This window comes from Lycorma delicatula, chromosome 9, assembly GCF_047948215.1.
Source record: "Lycorma delicatula isolate Av1 chromosome 9, ASM4794821v1, whole genome shotgun sequence".
NCBI classification, from domain to species: Eukaryota; Metazoa; Arthropoda; class Insecta; order Hemiptera; family Fulgoridae; genus Lycorma; species Lycorma delicatula.
Window position 1 is genome coordinate 29861257 of NC_134463.1, and position 19911 is coordinate 29881167.

General features: G+C 29.5%; 1 protein-coding gene across 7 annotated transcripts in view; it reads right to left on the minus strand.

The window, feature by feature from the left end:
* LOC142329899 ((E3-independent) E2 ubiquitin-conjugating enzyme UBE2O) overlaps positions 1-19911 on the minus strand; it is a 123913-nt gene that overhangs the window by 80945 nt on the left and 23057 nt on the right. For 6 of the 7 annotated variants that reach the window (XM_075374818.1, XM_075374820.1, XM_075374819.1 and 3 more), the window contains exons 4-8: positions 18959-19096; positions 14141-14510; positions 5857-6141; positions 3306-3556; positions 1280-1488 (exon numbers count right to left, since the gene is read on the minus strand). In XM_075374818.1, the coding sequence (XP_075230933.1) occupies positions 1280-1488; positions 3306-3556; positions 5857-6141; positions 14141-14510; positions 18959-19096 (1253 nt within the window). The remainder of the gene's footprint in view (positions 1-1279; positions 1489-3305; positions 3557-5856; positions 6142-14140; positions 14511-18958; positions 19097-19911) is intronic. The other variant, XM_075374821.1, reaches the window with a different exon arrangement.

The window sequence follows — 19911 nt, forward strand, 5'->3', positions numbered from 1 at the left end:
ATAATGGTCTTTCAGTTCTAGCATATAATAGGTCTGCTCAGAAAATAACCCAACATTTTTAATTACGTGCCAATGGAGATATTTAGTGACTTGCAGTTGGCAGCATTGTGTTCTGCATAATCTCCTCTGTAACCACATGTTCTAGGATTGTTAATATCTCATTTAGTTTTTGTGTTATTGTTATTTGAGTGCAACATGTTAAGTGTTAACAGTGATTTTGTAATGTGCAATTTTTTGATGATTGAATTTTTGTCTCAATGTCATAGGCGTAAACCCAGCTTTCATCTCCAATTATGATCCTTTGCATGAGTGTTTCATCGTCACTGGCTTGTTCAAGAAGGTGCCAACAAACATCAACTCTATGTTCTTTCTGCTGTTCGGTCATCAAAACAGGAACAAACTTTGCTGCAATTCGATGCCATCATGATCCGATTGGGATTCTAACCTCTTCTGCAAGTTCTCTGACAATCAATTGGCAATTTGCACGCACCAGATCGTTGATTTTCTGAATGTGGGTGTCATCAAGTCAAAAGGCATACCTGGTCAAGGGTAAACTTTAGTTGACTGATAACCACTTATATCTCTGCCAACTGCACATCAATAAATATCTCTATTGGCGCATAATTAAAAATGTTCGGTTATTTTCTGAACAGACCTCGTAATTATAGTAGGACCGACAGCTTAACACTTTATCCAAGTAAACGTAGTATATAAAATATTCCACATATGCCACCTCTTAGCAATGCTTCAGTAGTAGGCCGATAAAACTAGCAGTAAAAGCATAATGCACTGCAAGTAATAGTAATATTATGTAGAGAGTCAGGGTTCAAAGTGCAATGGAGCAAGGGGTACTTTATTGTATTGAATTTTCCTTGCAAAAGAAGATTGCAATAAAGCAACTTTCTTCTGGTTATTTTAAAGACGAGTATAAAAGTAAAACATGGACTTTAAGACATCATTTGTTACTAAGAGATTATAGAAATTATTCAGCCGGAGCCTGGTAAACAATCTATGCCTACACAGTGTTTAATTCAAGGACAGTGAAACAAATTTTGGTAACAGGCAGGAGTCTCTTGACCCACTACTTCATCAAAATGACAAAATTCAAACATCTCTTCTACATAGTTGAAATTGTAACATTTAGAAATGTTAGTTTTTTCTTATCAATGCATCTATAACTAAGAGTGTTCAACAATTTTATTACACAGTAAAATCACATAATAATAAAAATAAATAATTACTAATATTTTAGTAAGAGAAGATAATAAAAATAACTCACTGAGGATTATCAGTTGATGTATATGTTCGGAACCATTTTATATCAGCAGTTCGACCGGCATGATCAACACTCTGAACAACCCCATACACTCTCATGCAACCATCCTCTCTATTTTCAATAACAAAATCACCAGGAAAAAACTCTTGATCATCTAAATGGTGTATGGGATACAACTGGGTTGACGGAATATCTTTTTCCACAGAACCATCCTGTTTAAAAGTAAGATAAGTAAAGTCAAATGAAAAATTTATAATAGAAAATGTGCAACCAATTGTTCTTAAAAGATCACAATATTTCTCTGTTGGTAACAAAATTTAAATGGCAGCAATAATTCCACAAAAAAGCTACACAGGTGCATTAAATTGCAGCAACTTCTTCAAATTTCATTCAAATTATTATGAATGACTGAGCTTACCCATTTCTATTATTTATTACTAATTATTTATGTGAAGTTTTATACTTTATAAATGTTAAATAATTACTCAGATTATTATATTTCCTGTTATAAAATAAAAATATAATTCTATAATTAATTTACACAGCACTGAACACACTAACAAAAGCATTCTATTTTAAAACCATAATTAAAACGTTTAAATTATCAAGATTATGTTTTCTAACATTCACTGAAATAAAGCAATTAAATTCATAATGATTCAATGACAGATATTAGTAAATCTACAAATTTAAAAGAACTGAGAAATGATCTTTAGAAGAGTGAAGTCCTTATATGTTGAAAGACAAACACATAACACAGAGGATTTTATTTTTACATATTTATACTTCATAATAAAAATTATTTACCATTGCAATATAAAATGAGAACATAAAAAAATTCTTAGTTTTTTCCTTTTAACTGCAGTAAGTTTTTTATATTTTTGCCTTTAATGATAAATTTGATATCAATCAGGGCAAATGTATGTTTTAATACAAAATGAAGTAATTAAGAAATAAACGTCAAGTTTAATTTAATTATATTAAATTAAAACTTTTTAAAATATATCAAATAGTTCTGAATAGTCAAGAAAAAAGAAAAGTAATGTATTTAATGCTCTCTTGAATCTTCAATAGAATCTACAAGCAATAATAAATGAAAAAGATACAAAATTAGGCCCAAATGAATAAAAACAAAATTCAACAATAATAATAAATTAATATTTATACTTAAAATAAAGCTTAATAAAGCTTAAAATAAAATATTAAGTAAATCTTTATTTACACAAAATTACAAACTGGACAAAAGGATAGCCAAAAAGGATATTTGATGTACCAGTATGTAATATTAACAAAACTTGCAGTTTTGTCTGAGAATAAACTGAAGAGCAACTGATGTTGCTTAAAGAAGGTTCTTTTATGTCTATTATTACATTTTTGTGTTTATTAAAACACAATATTTTATTTAACTAAAGCAATTTTTTTTTAAATGTTCATAAGCATTGAATAACTTGAATGGTTCACCATTGATTGATAATAAATTATTGAACAGAGATTTTGGCAGAATTTAGTTTATGATCTAATTCATTTCCAATCAACAACTTTCATAAACAGACTAATTAATTAAATTAAACTAACTAATTAAATTATGATTAATTAAATGTAAAAGCTCACTAATAAATTAGTTAACACCTTTTATTATTTGGCTGTGTTTGTGAGATTGCATGTACTGATAAAAAATTAAACAAATAATATTAAATTTCAGAAAAAACTAAAAATTCAGGAAAACAAGATTAGTTCTCTAAATCTTTAAAAATAAAATTATGCATGACAACATTTGCAAGTTATAAAGAAAAAAAAAATTTATACCTTTGTTTATTCTACTAGTGTTGACACAAAAGAAAGTTACAACAAACCCACAGCACAAGTTCAACTTTAGTTCTCTAGATGAGTCATAGAACTTATGCATTAAACATATAATTACAGAATGACATACTGACAGCCAGAAAGTCCTAAAGATCCATAAGTCCTAAAGATTACTAATAACAATTTTATAAATAGTGTAAAATGTATTAAATCTAGTATTACCCACCTGCCACACAACATCAGCACTTGATGCAGTAGACAAAGCTTCTACGACTATCTTAGAACCAGGTTTAAGAACAAGAGGTGGTGGCTTCTTGCGTGCTCGTCGTAATTTCTTCTTTTTCAGCATTTTAGTCATGAGGGCAAGAGGACCTTTGCGTCTTGTAGAACCAGTTGAACTAGCCGTACTACTAGCATTGCTACCAGTATCAGAACCATAATCAGCTTCTGATCCTGAATCAGTATCCCACTCATCACCTGTTAAAAGCAATAAAATAAATGGAAAATTTGTTTATATTTTAGAGTAAATACTGTAAGAATTAGATAACACATTTGGTTTTTTGAGATAAAAACCAAACTGAAAAATATGCACAAACTTTATAATGTATGGGTAAAAAAATTACATTTACTACTTTCCTACATAGCTGCCTTCTACTTCCAATACATTTTTCATACCGTTTCACTAGCTTCTTCACTCCCTCTTCAAGAAATTCTGCCTCCAGTGACCGTGCAGTGACGCCATTTTTCAATTCATCATCATTGTCAAACTTTTGTTTGTTAGGCTTGTAGGGTAGATGATTCTTGAAGATTTACAAAAATTTTCCTATTACCTCACTGCCTAATTTGTTATGTGTAGCTGGACAATATCAAGCTAGAACAAAATCCTGCAGCATAGCATCCCACATACTTTTGTTTTTTACAGCTCTTCTAAGATTTTTTTAAGGTTTCACAATATGTATCATCATTAGCAGTAGTTCCACAATCACTAAATTCTGCAAGAAAGATGCTCTTTCTGTTCTAAAAAACCAGTAGCAATAATTTTTTTGCTGAATGTTCTTTTTTAAACTTCTTCGGTATAGTAGATGATGAATGCCCACTGCATCAACTGCACCTTTACCTCAATATACAAATCAAATAAGAAATCGAGGTTTACCTCCAGTAACATTGAAATTAAACAATCCATCACCTTTATTTTCATAACACTGCAAAAATTTATGTGCTGCAGCAAGACGTTTTCCTTGTGTGTTGGTTAATATCTTCAGCACTTATCTGGCACACAATTTTTTTTAGCCCATTTTTTTAATCAAAACTTCATAGATCACAGATAACTGTGAATTGCTAGTTTCACTACGTACTTCATTATCAATTTTTATTTGCCCTTCTTGAAATGAACAGTACCACCACTGTCTAACTTTAGTGCCACTCAGTATTCAATCATAATATTCAGCTCGTAAATGTCAAAAATCTGCCTGTTAATTTCAGCAGCAGAATTGTTTTTTGCTATCATAAATCAGATTATTTCGCTTACTTCATATTTTACAGCATCACAAATTGTAACAACCAATATAAATGGATAAATATAAACAACTAACTACAGTATGACTAAAACTATTGTTGCTAACAGGTAACAATTGATTGAAATAACCGAGCTAAACAAGTTCTATCTGTTTACATCATGTATAAATGCAGAAAATTCAAGAACGACCTTACTTGAAAAACACTCCTTGTACACACAATTTCATCCACTGAGGTTAATTAGTTCATAGCAGTATAATTATTTTTTTTATTTGGTAAAAGAATAAATATGTGTGCATTAAAATGTACAGATTATATAGTTTATTTGGAAATAACTAACCACTACATAAACAAAACCCTATGGAAATAAAACTTTAAGAAAATCTCTTAGAAGATCCAAGAGAAGGAGAAAAGAAAAATAGGATAATTCAAAGTATGACAAAATCAATCTCTTACAAAATATTAAAACTCTTAATTTAAAGATCTGTAATACCTTCAAATCAAAGTCTACTTGTAAATTCATTCTGTAATATTGTATTAATCTAAATACTTTTCTTTTTCAACAATTGAGTTAAATGACTACTGTTTACTATGACAGTATCACAAATAAATAACACTTTCATATACATCCCCATATTCTGAACAAAAATGAACTACAATATAAAACTGGCAATGCATTTTTCAGATCAAATTTACAGAAACTGACTTCACAAAAATGGTTTATTGTACAAGCAGCTTTATCGCACAATTAGGTTGGTTACCTTTACATCAGAATCATCAATAGAGAAAATGAAGATAATTTTCAAATGTCTCCAATGGTTAATTTTTTATTATAACTTAACATAGCATGCAGATAAACAAAAAATCTTAAAACAATCATATATTAAAACAACACATGCATTTGATAATGAAACCTATTATGTGAAAATAGTTTAAGTTATCTGAATATAATAAATTAAAACATCCTAAAAAAAACGATTTAACTGACATAATAAATACACATAAGGTAGCATAGCCATAACATCAAGATGGAAATCAAAGCTTTCAGAAAGTTAGAAATATGTAATGTCATTATACTGGTAGCACTACAATTCAAAATAGTCAAATGGATTGGTGGTTAAGCAAATGGCAAAGTGTAGGTAGTAATATGTATAGTTTTCAGGATAATATTCAAAGTGTGTTATTTTAAGTCGATTAGAATCTTTATGTAACTTGAAGTCACAACTCAATAAATAAATAATTAGGGAAAATAACATACACACCTTTTACTGACTCATTGGGTGATAATTTAGGTGGTTCAACTGCATTAGTATCTTGACAATTAACAGTTAATTGACCCCCACCAACAGCACCTGCACCAGCACCTCCACCAAAAGATTCTGTAGAGGATGATGTATTATTACATACACCATCAATTGTCAGTCTATTATCTTTTTTATTTACATTGGCAGTGAGTTCAGTAGTATTAGTTTGTGTTGCACTTTCGACTGAATGCATATTAGTTTGTGTTGCACTTTCGACTGAATGCTCATCAATAGATGATTTAACTACAACAAAATTAGAAAAAACTAAATTCAATAATTTACATTAAAACTTCAAGGTACTAATCATTTAGATTTATGACAATTTCATTAATATTATTTTGTCATATAAGCGGAATTACTGAAAAAAATGTTATTTTTACTGAAGTATAATACAGAAATAATAAAAGAGTTTGTTTATCATTTTTTAGATCCACTAACAAATCAGACTTTTATAAATTTGAAAGGATATAAAATCACTAACCCAGAAATGATGCCATAAAAAATATCCTGTAGTACAATAGGCATATCCTTGGATAACAATGTGAGAGACATTACAATGTAAGGCATGCTGTGTACAATTAACTGTTACTGCATATGCATTTTTGTTACTAGAACAAACTATCGAGTGAACCAGTTATAGTTATTATAAACGAAAAAAAATGTAAACAACAAATTTGGTTTGAAGCTCAAAAAACCAGGAGTAGTCCATTTTAATTCCACAAATTTTCAAAAGTTTTTATTGCATCACTGTTTTTGATTTTGATGATATTTGGTATACGATAACCTTGTAGTGGCCAAAAAATATTTTTTTATATTTAAAAAAAAATTGTTTTCTTGAGTAACAGACTATTTTCTAACATGCTAAAAGTAAAAACAGCCGTTTTCATTACTTTTTCCATGAGCTGTAGCATTCTTATTTTACATCATACAGAGATCAAAAAGGGCTTTCTGGAAAGAGTAAAGATGGAACTTTAACGTGTATTCAAAATTCATTTTGTTATATAACCAAATCTTGTTTACTGAAGTTATGTTAACAATTTTTTTTTTTTTAAATTTTGGGCCAAAAATAAAGGAAGAGCTTAATGAAAAATAAATAACAGGCCTGTTTTTTACATTCTTACTCTAAGTACTAGTAGTACTTATAAAAAAAATTGTTACAGTATCCTTTATTAAAAAAAAAGTGGCTGCCAAATCATAAGATTTTGAAAATGTCTTATTTTTGGGGCCCAAAAACCACATGTGGGACAGGTGGCAAAAGTCTGAAATTTTTACAGCAGTAAGTAATTTTTATGTACTTGTATAAAACTACATAAAATTTATTTTGTTACTCAAAGGGATTGATGAGTAGAGAAGCCATCAAAACTGCTAAAAACACTGTTCCTTCTAACCATAAATAATGTATTCAAAAAGTTCACAGCATGTATTTTTTTGAATAATAATGTAGGCCTACTAAACAAAATATTTTGTATGTCTATAATGAGATAGCTTGTATTCTACATAGTTTGTTACTTGAAGTATGATTGTTATTGTATTGTTATTATAAGAATCCTAGCATTTTATAAAAATGGATTGTGAAGTGTTCAATTGACATTTACACTGAAAGAGTATGTCACAAATTGATTTACAATAGATCTTCAGTATTGCAGTTCAGTTTTCTGAACTGCAAGTAACATTGATATATTTAAGTGGATATACTAAAAAAAAAATCTGTACTTTTCATTCAACTGAATATTTAGATAAATATTTTCATATTAATGGGAAAAGTTGCTCTGACCCATTTAGCTGTCACACTAAACCGGTTAAGAAATCTCTTCTAGAAATATATTTGGCACTTCCAGGCTGAGCATTGTGTACAAAATGCTTAAACAAAATACAAAAACCACAAGATGATACAGAAAGCGAACTGGAATATTAACATATATTTGAGCCTAAATGTGTTATAGAGTCTGTGAATAGAGCTTGTTCAGCACTTAGCATTTTCCTTAAAGGTTAAAAAATTATCAAGCAGCACAAAGAAAGCAATTTTAAAAAATAGTTACAAAAATAGCTGTCAGTTGCCAGTAAATTAAACAATTCCTTTGATTTAAATATTTCTACAGAAGAAACTAGTTTAGAACCATAAAATTATGCTAATTAAGGTAGGGAATATAAAGAATTAATCATTAAAATAAAGGATAAAATGAAAACAGTTACATCAACCCAGCAAAAAATTAATATTTTAAATTTATTAACAAGCAGCTGGAGCACTAAAAAAAAAGCCAAATTGAGTTTAGTGTTAGTCAGTATTTAGCCTGTCAATCCAAACAATTAGTTATAAGTGGAATTTTACCACAAATCAGCAAAAAGATACCCAGTTACATAATTGATGAAAATATGTTATTAAATGTGTCAAAACTTTTTACCACAATGATGAGCACAGCCGAATGGTGCCAGGCAAAAAGGATTGTGTCTCTGTAAGACAAGCTGACAGGAAGAAAATTAATATTCAAAAAAGGCTTATCTTATGTAACTTAAAAGAATTTTACACAGCCTTCAAAAAAAAACCTAATTTAAAAATTGTTTTTTAAAAATTTGTTAATTTTAAACCTAAATTTTGTGTTCTGGCTGGTGAGTCATGTTGGTTGGTTGGTTGGTTGGTTTGTTTGTTTGTGTGTGTGTATGTGTGTGTGCATGCGTGTGTGTCGCCCGCAAAAATGTAAAACTCATATTATCTGTTCTAAAATTGAAATTTGATTAGAAAATTCTCCTTTCATCCATGGTAAGTGATATAGAAACTGAAACATGCATGCTGTCACAGAGTGTAAAATGTCCAGGCACTAATCACGTGCTCAGATTACTGCAAGAGAGCTGGGATGATTTTAATTCTGAAATTATCTTCAAACAGTGGGTTTCTGTTGACCATTATGAACTAACTATTTAAATTCTTCCATTTCCAGATAAACTTATTGAAAATTTAAATAATCTAAAAAGGCATCATTTTGTTGCAAAGAAACAATCAATTTTCTCAACATTAAAAAGGAAAACTTGTTGGAGGGTAAACATATTGTAATGGGAGACTTCTCTCAAAATTTCCTTTGTAATATAGGATGAAGTCCAGTCATATCACTGGTCCAAAACATATGCCACAGTACATCCATTTCTCATATATTTTAAAAAAGAAGAAAAATTACAAAGCTAAAGCTACTGTGTGATTAGTAAGTACTTGAAGCACAATACAACAACATCGTTCTTCTGCTTCCAAAAGCAAGTTATAATTAGGTAAAAACACTGTTATTACAAGTTAAACAATTTTTTTATTCTTCTGATGGCCCAGTATAAAAACAAAAAAATTATAAATTTTTACTATCAACAAGATTTTGAAATCACAGATGAATGACATTTTTTTGACTCATACTATAGAAAAGGACCTTATATCATATCATAGGATATGATGGTATTGGTGGAACTGTAAAAAGGACATTTATTTTCTGCACTAATAAAGATGTTCATGGAGACTGAATATCTCAGTTCTCGTTATCAGGTAATCACAACAGTCCCAGAAACAAGAACCTTTCACAGTTATGTTCCAACAAGTCAGAAATGTATTCTGAAAGTCCGGGCGACCTCTGACAAAGAAACATTTGCATTAGCATCGGTACGCAAGGACATTAGTGTTTCTGAGTGCTTTATAATTTTACCAAAGCTAAAATGTAAAAATTATGTATGCTGCATATACAATGGCAAGTGGTGGTTAGGCGAAGTCACTGAAGTCAAAATACATAAAAATGAAGAGGAATATTGAATACACTTTTTCATCTGCCGGGTCCTAGTACTTCATTCAAGAAATCACTGAGATAATCAAACGTGTGTTCAACTGAAAAATATTTTAGATTTTCACGCCTTCAGAGCTTTTTCTATCAGCTAATCGAAGGGGACACAGCATTACACCAAAGATGAATGAGAACTTATCACTTCTACTCAACAAAAAAAAATGGCAGAAGCACTTAAGTTAAGTGCTCCTAAGTTAAGTTAAGTGTTATGTTAAGTTTGTTATCAAAAAGTGCAAGATTTATTCATAACTTCATTTGTTTATCATTTTGTAATTATTATTATTATTAATCATTCTGTAATTGACTATTTATCATTTTATAATAGACTACTTATTATTTATCAATTTATTCATCCTAATGAGTTTAGTTATTTTTGTAATCAGAAAAAATAGATTAACATCAGTATTTTTTAATACATTGTTTACGATTAGAAGGAACAGTGTTTTAAGCAGTTTTGTTGGCTTCATTACTCAACCCCTTTGAGTAACAAAATAAATTTTATATGGTTTTAAAGTACATAAAAAGTACTTTACTGCTGTAAACATTTTAGACTTTTGCCACCTGTCCCACATGTAGTTTTTGGACCCCAAAAATGAGACATTTTTCAAAATCTTACGATTTGGTGGCCATTTTTTTTAATAAAGGACAATCTGCAACAATCCAATTTTTTTTGTAAATACGACTAGTACCTAAGAAATAAAAGGTGAAAAACAGGCCTGTTACCTAAACCCTTCATTATTTATTTTGGGCCCAAAATTTGAAAAAACAATTTGTAAACCTAATTTCAGTAAACATTACAAGATTTGGTTATGAACAAAAAGAATATTGTATATACTTAGATGAAGTTCCATCTTTACTCTTTCCAAAAAGCCATTTTTGACCCTCTGTATGATGTAAAATAAGAATGCTACAGCTCATGGGAAAAGTGACGAAAATGGCATTTTTTACCTGTTGGCAATTTAGAAAATAGTCTATTACTCAAGAAAACAATTTATTTTTTGGCCACTACAAGGTGGGCTAGTTATCATACACCACATATAATCAAAATCATAAATAGTGATGCACTGATCATTTGATGAATTAAAATGGAATACCCTACCAAAAAATTCAAAATTGTTTAAACTTAACATTGAGCCTGCTTTGTCTACTGCACTTTTATATACTGAACAAAACATTTTATGTGGATTTTATATGTACAAGGAAGGACAAATGATAACTGAATACAAGGAATTCAGACAACACATACCAGCATCACAAACTAATTGAATGTTGAAAAAAAAATCTCGTTTAAAAGTTTATACAAACCACCTCTTACAATATCCAACTACTGATTTGATAGAATCTGCTAGGCAATCCTAATAACTGAACTTCAATGCTAACATATTACAGAATAATTAATGTTTAAATGTATAGAAGAACAGTTATCTAGTATCAAATTTAGGTATTAAAAAAAAAATGTTCAATGTTGTTGCAATGTGACAGATATTTAAAATAAATTACAATTTTGGCCATCAATAAAAATAGTTCTGTGTAAAAGATTGTTTGTTATAAAACAATATTATATATAGTACATATACAATTTCAATTATCAACAGTTTGGATAAATAGTTATTATATAGGCCAGATGGAATATAAAACCAAAAATAATGAGCATTTACCTCTGCCACAAAAGAAAAGGATATTGTTGCTTTTACCAAGCACATCTGCAGAAGGCAAGCATTATACTTGTCTGTATAGATGTTTCATTAAGAGCCACAGAATGAAGTAATTGTATTCTGATCTAACAGAAAGCAAATCTTTCCAGCAGTACTTTTAAAATTCTTATTGCTTTCATAACAGTTTTTATACCCTATGTTAACTGATAATGTACCATAACAGTATTCTATTTCATATATTATAAACAATTATAGTCATGTATTTCAGATATAAATACCCTTATAGTCATCACATATTTCATCAAATAAATTGAAACTCAAGAACAATGCAGTAAAGAACCAGATTTAATATGGTTTAAAATTAATTTTTTCATACGGTGGTTCATAAGATTTAACCTTTGGAATGTCGCACTTTCTTTCATGAAGAATAAATACAGTAATATGTTATTTTGTGAACATTAAGATGTTTATACGATAGTGAATTCTAAGTTCTACTGCAATATTTTGAGAGGCACAGAAGAGAAACAATGGTTAAAGACAACAGCAATTATGATCACGTACTTATTCATCTTTGTAAAGGAAATGTAAATTGTAGCAGATAACATAAATGTCAACTGACCTAACCTTGATACGTTTAACCCACTTTGCCTTACCCTTTTTGTCAGTAATGACTAAAAATCTTTAACTCAAATCTTCAACTAGTAAGTAAGTTGTGCAGGATAGTTTTTAAAAAAAGTCTGGGAAGCAATCACAGACTTTTTAGACTAAGCAAAACACTGCACTAGTCAACAATCAACACTAGCTTCAGCACTGAGATTACTGCACTAAATATTAAAAAAATGTTAAAGGAGAAGCAAGGAAAACACTTACTAATTGTAATTGTAAGATGTAATTGTTTGTAATGAAAGATTTTACAATTTTTTTATAAAAGATATGCATAATGATAATTTGTATGCATGAAATACTACAGACTAAATCATATTATTGATATTAATCCTCTACACCCCCACAGTTTTGCATTGCTTATCAAAAGATTTCTTATAATAGGTTCTGTCACAGGATACATATTAATATTATAAATTGTGGAACCCTATTACGAGGGTTATTAAAAAATAAACTGGAATTTTTTTACATATCTTTATTATATTGGATAAAATTAAAATAAATTACCTTATTTTTGTACATAATTTCCTTTAACAGAAATACATTTTCAATTACATCTTCATAAAAAAAAAAAAACAAGACGGCTGCCCCAAAGACCAATCGTGCATATAATGCTAGATTGCAGCAACATCTTCATATCGTTCTCCTGCTAAAGCTTCTTTCAGCAAAACAAAATGTGGAAATCACAGTGGAAAGGCTGGACTGTACAGTGGATGTCCAAAAAGTGTCAATGAATTTTAGCAAGTTTATCACGAGTCTGAAATTGGTGTGTGCAGCCATGCGTTGTGTTTAGAATCCGTTGCCGAAGTCATTTGTTGTGATAAGCAGCCCTGACATCATCCAACAACTGGCAGTAGTATGCCATATTTATATTCCTTCATTCATGCAGAAAATCAATCAGCACACACCTTCTGAGTTCTATAACACCTGGAACTTTTCAAGCTGACAAGCATTTCTTGGTATTGATCAGTGCTCCCTCCTCATTTTTCCACCACACCATACTTGCTTTTTTTGGGTGTAGTGGTGGACCCATGTTTCATCACAGATCACAATACAATACAAAAATGCCTCTCCTTCTATCTCAAAGCAATTCAGAAGCCAATGATAGATGTCTTTCCAGCAATTCTCTGTGCCTCAGTGAGAAGACATGGAACCCCAGTTTGTTGACACTTTGCTGTATCCAAGAGTGTGTGGTAACATTGTATGCACACTCCCATCGCTTATGCACACTCCCATCGCTTATGCCCACCGCTGATGTAATTTCAATGATGGTTATGCAGCAGTCACCTTCCACAAGCTCACGCAAAAGGCCTGAATATAGTCATCATTTATGCTGGTCTGCAAATGACATGATTTTCATTCTTCTCTGAATCACAGCCGCTTTGAATTTTTTGGCCTAATCCAACACAAGTTTTTGACAGGACAGGATCTCTGAACTATGCCTGTAGTCAAATCAAAATTTCAGAAATTTGACACTTTTGTTGGCGAGAAATTTATTGTAATTCATTGTGCAACAGAAGATAGTACCTCCCTCTCAGTCTGCTACTGACATGGGATCATGACCTACGGGCAATGGCTGGTCAGTTGTTCCTCTCCACACACACCCTATTAACTAACTATCCACAACACATTATCACATTCAGTGCTCTTCCTCAATCTGTGTAGCAAAATTCTGGTTCATATTTGAATGATCCTCATTTCACCATGTTAGTAATTAATTTAAATGCATAATTTTTTTTAACATTTCTCATGTCCTCAGCCAATAAAAGTATTTGAGTATTAATTACAAAAGTCATTTACCTGAAATATAGTATCAAATTAAGTATTTTCACAGCACAAACATTTTATGACAAAAAACTTACTTTGTGAAAATACATGGGCAGTTTTCTTAGAAAAATAGTTCTTTCTCTTCTGAAAGATTAAACACAAAAACTCAAGAAGATAATCCTTTCTCCCAGTAACGTTGATGAAATTTTTAATTCAAGGGGTTTTTATAATAACACATTTTCCAATTTAAATAATTTTTTTTAACAATTCAACTAAAATTAAAAGCAAATAATTTTTTTTAAATATTATGTAAAATAAAAACAAACTAGTCTTACTAAATTAATGTACCTGTAATAATAAGATTAGATGAAGGAACACGAAATGAGTGACGTTTGTTCCTTCGCTTTGGTGGATTATATGGAATGAGTGGTGGCTGGAAACCATTAGCTGATGCATTACTAAGTATGATGTCTTTCTGAGATTTTCTCCACTGTTCTTTTGTAGTAACTACATCACCTTCTTTAAATATGTAAAAATTTCTATCACCAACTTGCAGGGTACACGGTTCAAAAACATTTAATAATTTAAGTTTGTTTAAGTCTTCACCACGTATCAATGGTTTTGGTTGTTCTTTATCATTTCCAGCTCCTTCTTTAGAATACGCTCTACATTGCCAACGAACAGCCACAGATTCTGTTTCAACAGATTCAACAGCAACCTAAAACATTAAAATAAAAACAAAAAATGTATAAGAAAAACAAAAGCATCTGATCTTTAAAATTTTAGTCTTACTCAAAATATTTACATAAAAAAAATGTTTTTGTAAAACTAATAATGGATAAAATACTATTATAAAATAATTGTAAAACAAAAATTTTTCAGTGACTTTGATACCTCTTGTTGAAATTTTAAAAACTTGTCATGATTAACCAAATAATAAATGAGAATAACCATTTTTTTTTTTTTAAATAAAAATATAGACAATTTTTTGGCACATATGCAAATGAGTTACAAATTTCTTTATTAGGGATATGAAAATGAATTTTTTTAATATAGAATGGACATTACTTACAGAAATCAGATAAAATAATTTAGTTTAAAATTTTCACAATTTTTTTTTTATTTTCGCTAGGGTAATCTTAATTGAATATTATTTTCTTTCATTGTTATTTGTAACAATGCTAAAAGTAGTTTTGAAAATGGAGTTATTCCGAAATATGTCAACAACAAATGTTAGGAACAACAAAAAAAAAAACACTAAAATCAATTTATTTTAACTTAATAGATATTGTAAGAATAGTGAAAACCATTTCTAGCATCACTTTTTTGTGGAAGATATGATAATGTAATAAAATATTGGGTCAACGAAACCAATGGCTATAGCTGAATTATGGTTTAAAACACGGATCACTGTACTAACCAATCATCAATAATAAATTATTGTCAACATGTTTTACCAATCATTCTTCAGGCAAAAGTAAATATACTATCATTTCAGTGATCTCTCACATCAGGACTTGAAACTAAAAATTCATGTTTATTAAGAAATATTTTTACTTTTCTACTACTGTCCCCTTGTCTATTTCACTATTAATTGATATTGAACATTATCAACGTTCTAGTTTATTAACAGGCTTTGTAGTAGGGTGCTTTTAAATTTTGTCATCATCATGGAATGAAAAAGATAATAGTAACACAAAATAATTTAACTTGTCTTTGATGATGTGACATAATCTGCTGAAATATGTCATATAGACAAAGATTCCAACAGTGCATGATTTTTATCAATGCTGAGGTTAACTCGGACATCACTTAGGAGGTTTTTCTAAGAAATACAAATACTTAACTTCTGTAATTATTTATTATAAATTTAAGTTTACATAAAAAATAATTTTTAATTAAATTACCTACAAGGTAAGTTTCAAATTGACCTATATTACAAATGTGTTTGATACTATTCCAAACAAAAAATTCTTAATTAAGTACTGGTGTAATTGACTATCTGAAAACAGTTTAGTTTTTGCAAAAAAAAAAAAAAAGTTATAATATTTGTTATCTTTTTCTTGTATCTTTATAACTCATTTACTTACTTCTGCACAACAGCTGTTCAATATATTAAAAATAAAACAAGAAAATTATTCATTCAAATTTTCATTTAAGGCTTTAGACTGTTGACAAGTGAATTTATATATAATTTAATTTTTTTTAATGCATTGAGTATTTATACATTTGTACTAATGTGGTTCAGGAATTATGTCTGACGCTCAGTAGATTTTCAATCTGTAAAAACCTTCGTGAGGTTACAAAAGTACGCTGCTTCTTTTAGAATAACTTTCGGAAATTTAACTAAATAACAAAAACTTAAAAAAAATACACCGGGCTATTAAAAAAAAAACTCCAGGAAAAGCTGAAAAAACTGTATCAATTCTTTGAATTACAACTTTTAGAAATCAATCAAAAACAATAACATGCTTTACTTAAATTTACCATAGACTTCAAAAAAGTCTATAGTTTAAAAGTTAACTTTTTCTTTTGCTTTCTTGTTCTATTCTCATAGCTGTCACGAAAACAGCTGGATGAATGAAAAATTTATGCTTGCAGAAAAAAAACAAAAAACCTTTCGTCTAAATAAAAAATTTACAAGGAATAAAAGAAAACTATAACGAGATTTCTACCCAGTGTGACTAAAGGGCTGTCCAGAATGTGTGAAAATAAACTAGACTTGGTTAATGTTTTGTATCTCAATAAAAACAAAAACGATAGTGTTAATAAAACAAAAAGAATACTATAATCTTTATCTATACAATCCTATTTAATACATAACAAACTGTCAAAGACATTTTTATGAAATATAATACAATGAAGGACATCCTACACTTTTATTATTCGTGATATAAAATGTAAAGGAATTTTATTAATAAAAATTTCATTCAATATGCATTATTAAAATTAAATGTAGCAGACAGATGTAATAAAAGTAGATTCACTCTACCATGAATAGAAGGAAACAGATTTATAGATTATCATTATCAATATAATTTGAACATTAAGTAAATAGAATACTTAATGTTATATTGTAATACATTATATATTGTTATATTATATTATTTTGAATATTAGTGTTCTATACTTTTTTCATTAGTTAAATGGAAGTGTATTTTTACATTTTTTTTATCATATACTTTTTTGTTTCAATTAACCTTTTCTCATCAAAATGATCTGCGGTTGATTAGCGCTCCGCGAAAATATGTTGGTATCCGATTGCCTCCTTTGGCAATTGATTCCTTTGTGAATATAAAAAAAATAACCGACTTAGATGTCATATAAAATGATTTTGTAACAGCGTTTTAAAACTGACGTCGTACATAACCAGTTCCAAGGCTACATGATCTGAAAAGGTTAAGGCAAAACAAAATTACAGACACGATTTTATTTGACAGTGAATGATTATTGGACATTTATTGATTAATGACACTTATTGGACACGATCTCAGGGAAATTTGTTTATCACTTTTAAACATAATGTATAAATGATTATATAACTCTACACAATTGTATAAAATCGTAGATGAACTTCTTCCAAAATATAATGATGTAGCAAAATGAATAACTGACTCCACACGTTTGTGCATAAATCTAAGAGCAGTGATTCATTGACACTAGTTGATAGCTAGCTGTCCACAATAACCCATCTTCACATTAAGGCTTTCATTTTCTTGCATAGCAGAAAGCACAGATGACCGGCAATCTGTGTCGTCTTTTGAACACATACACAGTTGGTTTGAATTTCCTTTATTTGCAGACAACAAATTTTCTATGAAATTTGAATTTTTATGGAGTTTTTTTATCAAAATGCATTGTCATCGACAAACATGTGTGCAAAATTTTAGCCTTCTATCTCATCTGGAAGTAGGTTGCTGAAAACATTGTGACCATCCTGCTGTGCGACACAGTGGACAAAACAAATTAAAATAAAAGTGTATAAAAAAGGAAAAAATCTTTACAAAATATATATTTTTTTCAAATTATCTACTTTTTTATTTAGAAAACTAAAATTCCATCAAAGAAATTTCCTAAAAAATTTACAAAAGAGAACCACTGAAATAGTCCACTTAGTAATGAGTAAGGGTTGTTTCAACAATCATAAAAGCAAAATATATATATTTAAAACTATTCTTCAAATATCCTAGAAAAATTTCAGCAACAAAGAGGCCACACGATTCTCTGCTGACATTTTCTGTAAAAGCCGAATGAATGTGTGCTAGTGAATTGTTTGATGTGCAACATGTTGTTTTGCTTGTTGGAAAAAACTTTACTCTTTTACAATATTTAACAGCGTTCTTAAAAATGAGTGTAACAGGGAATTCTTCAAAAAATTATACAATACACATCTATATTGACAGTCTTGTTAAAAAGATATTGTCCCTGCTCCATGATTAACAGAAACAGTACACCGTACACAAATTTTCTCATTGTTAAGTAGACATAAAATATCTGGTAAAGATTTTCAGTCATCTGATGCTTGGTGTTATAAGAATTAATGCATCCAGATAAATTAAACCAAGCTTTATTTGACGTGAAACACAGCATTAGGTTTATATGTCCATTGATGTTTCTGAGAAGTTAGTTGTAACAATTAAGATAATTTGGTTTGTCTGTTCCCTTAATTTGTAGCACAGCTATTACACAATATTATTTCAAATTTAAATTATGAGGAATCTTACAGAAAAATGTTATTGAACATCTCATTGTTGTGATAATTTACAGGTACATTTTTTCAGTGGCATAAATTATTTGAATATGGGCTATGGCCTGTGGATTCCTAATGGCAATTAGCATATTTCATTTTATGTTTGAAATCAACGCCGCAGAAAGCAATTTTTACCAAATCATGTACATCACTCTTTGCTGGGATTGTCATTCAGAAATTTTTCCTTAAATATCTTCAAAGGACTCAGAGCGCACATAAGTTTCCATATAGCAACTTTTCTTGATCGAATTAAGCATTTTGTAAAGCACAACTGTAAAGAATGAAACTATACTGCACTGAATTTTGAACAGTTTACAACAAATAGTAACATACATAACCAATAGTGGCACGCACGCAAAAAATAAGTATGAAAAAATAATAATATTAAAATATAAAAATCACCACAATTTACTAACCTTTACAGTCTTATGAGACTTGAGTTGAGCACGTAGTTCTTTGGAACAAACAAGCCACTGTGCTTCTTCTAGAGGGTGTAATGGACCCCATAGTGTCTGACCTGGATAGTAATCTCCTCTATGTGGAAACTCACAACCCTAAAAATTGTAACAAAAAGCAGCAAAAATTAGTAATGAAAAAAAATTAAAACTTAATTTTTTTATTAAAAAAATAAGTATTTTAGGCAAAATCAATAAAGAAATGAGACTTTATGAAATACCTTTTTTTTTAATACAACTTAGTTTCAGAAAGTTCTTAGAATCGATGGTTTCTATCTGAAATAGTAACTGAGGCAATGAAGTAAATTTATGGTTTCATAGGTTATAATGTCACAATATTACTGGAAAAGTATTTTTGCTTAGTTTCCAATAACAACATCTGTATTTATATAATGTGTGCAAGACATCAAAACATCTAAGTTCAAAATGTCCATCATCAAATATGAATCGATAACTTGCTTAGTTTCCAATAACAACATCTGTATTTGTATAATGTGTGCGAAACATCAAAACATCTAAGTTCAAAATGTCAATCATCAAATATGAATCGATAACAAGTTTTGTTTTGCTTCAAAAATGTATTACCATTAATACTCTTTGAAAAAGCTTACGCAAAATGGAAAAGTAACAAAAAAAACCACAAGTTCAGTTTGTGTCTCTTTTAAGAGACACAAGAATTTCTGTGATTAACTGAATTACTGTTTGTTATAACAGTCATCTGTCTTCTATGACAAATCATGAAAGCAATGTGCGTTTGAAGTGACATGTGGAAAAATCTGATGAGGAATAACACCAGGCTGTCAAAATATTAAATGGAAATTTTATCAGTTTTCATCAGAGCGATCTGAATTCATTATACCTAATTACATTGTTCCCTAAAAACGTTGCTGACAAGTACATTGCACACTACAATG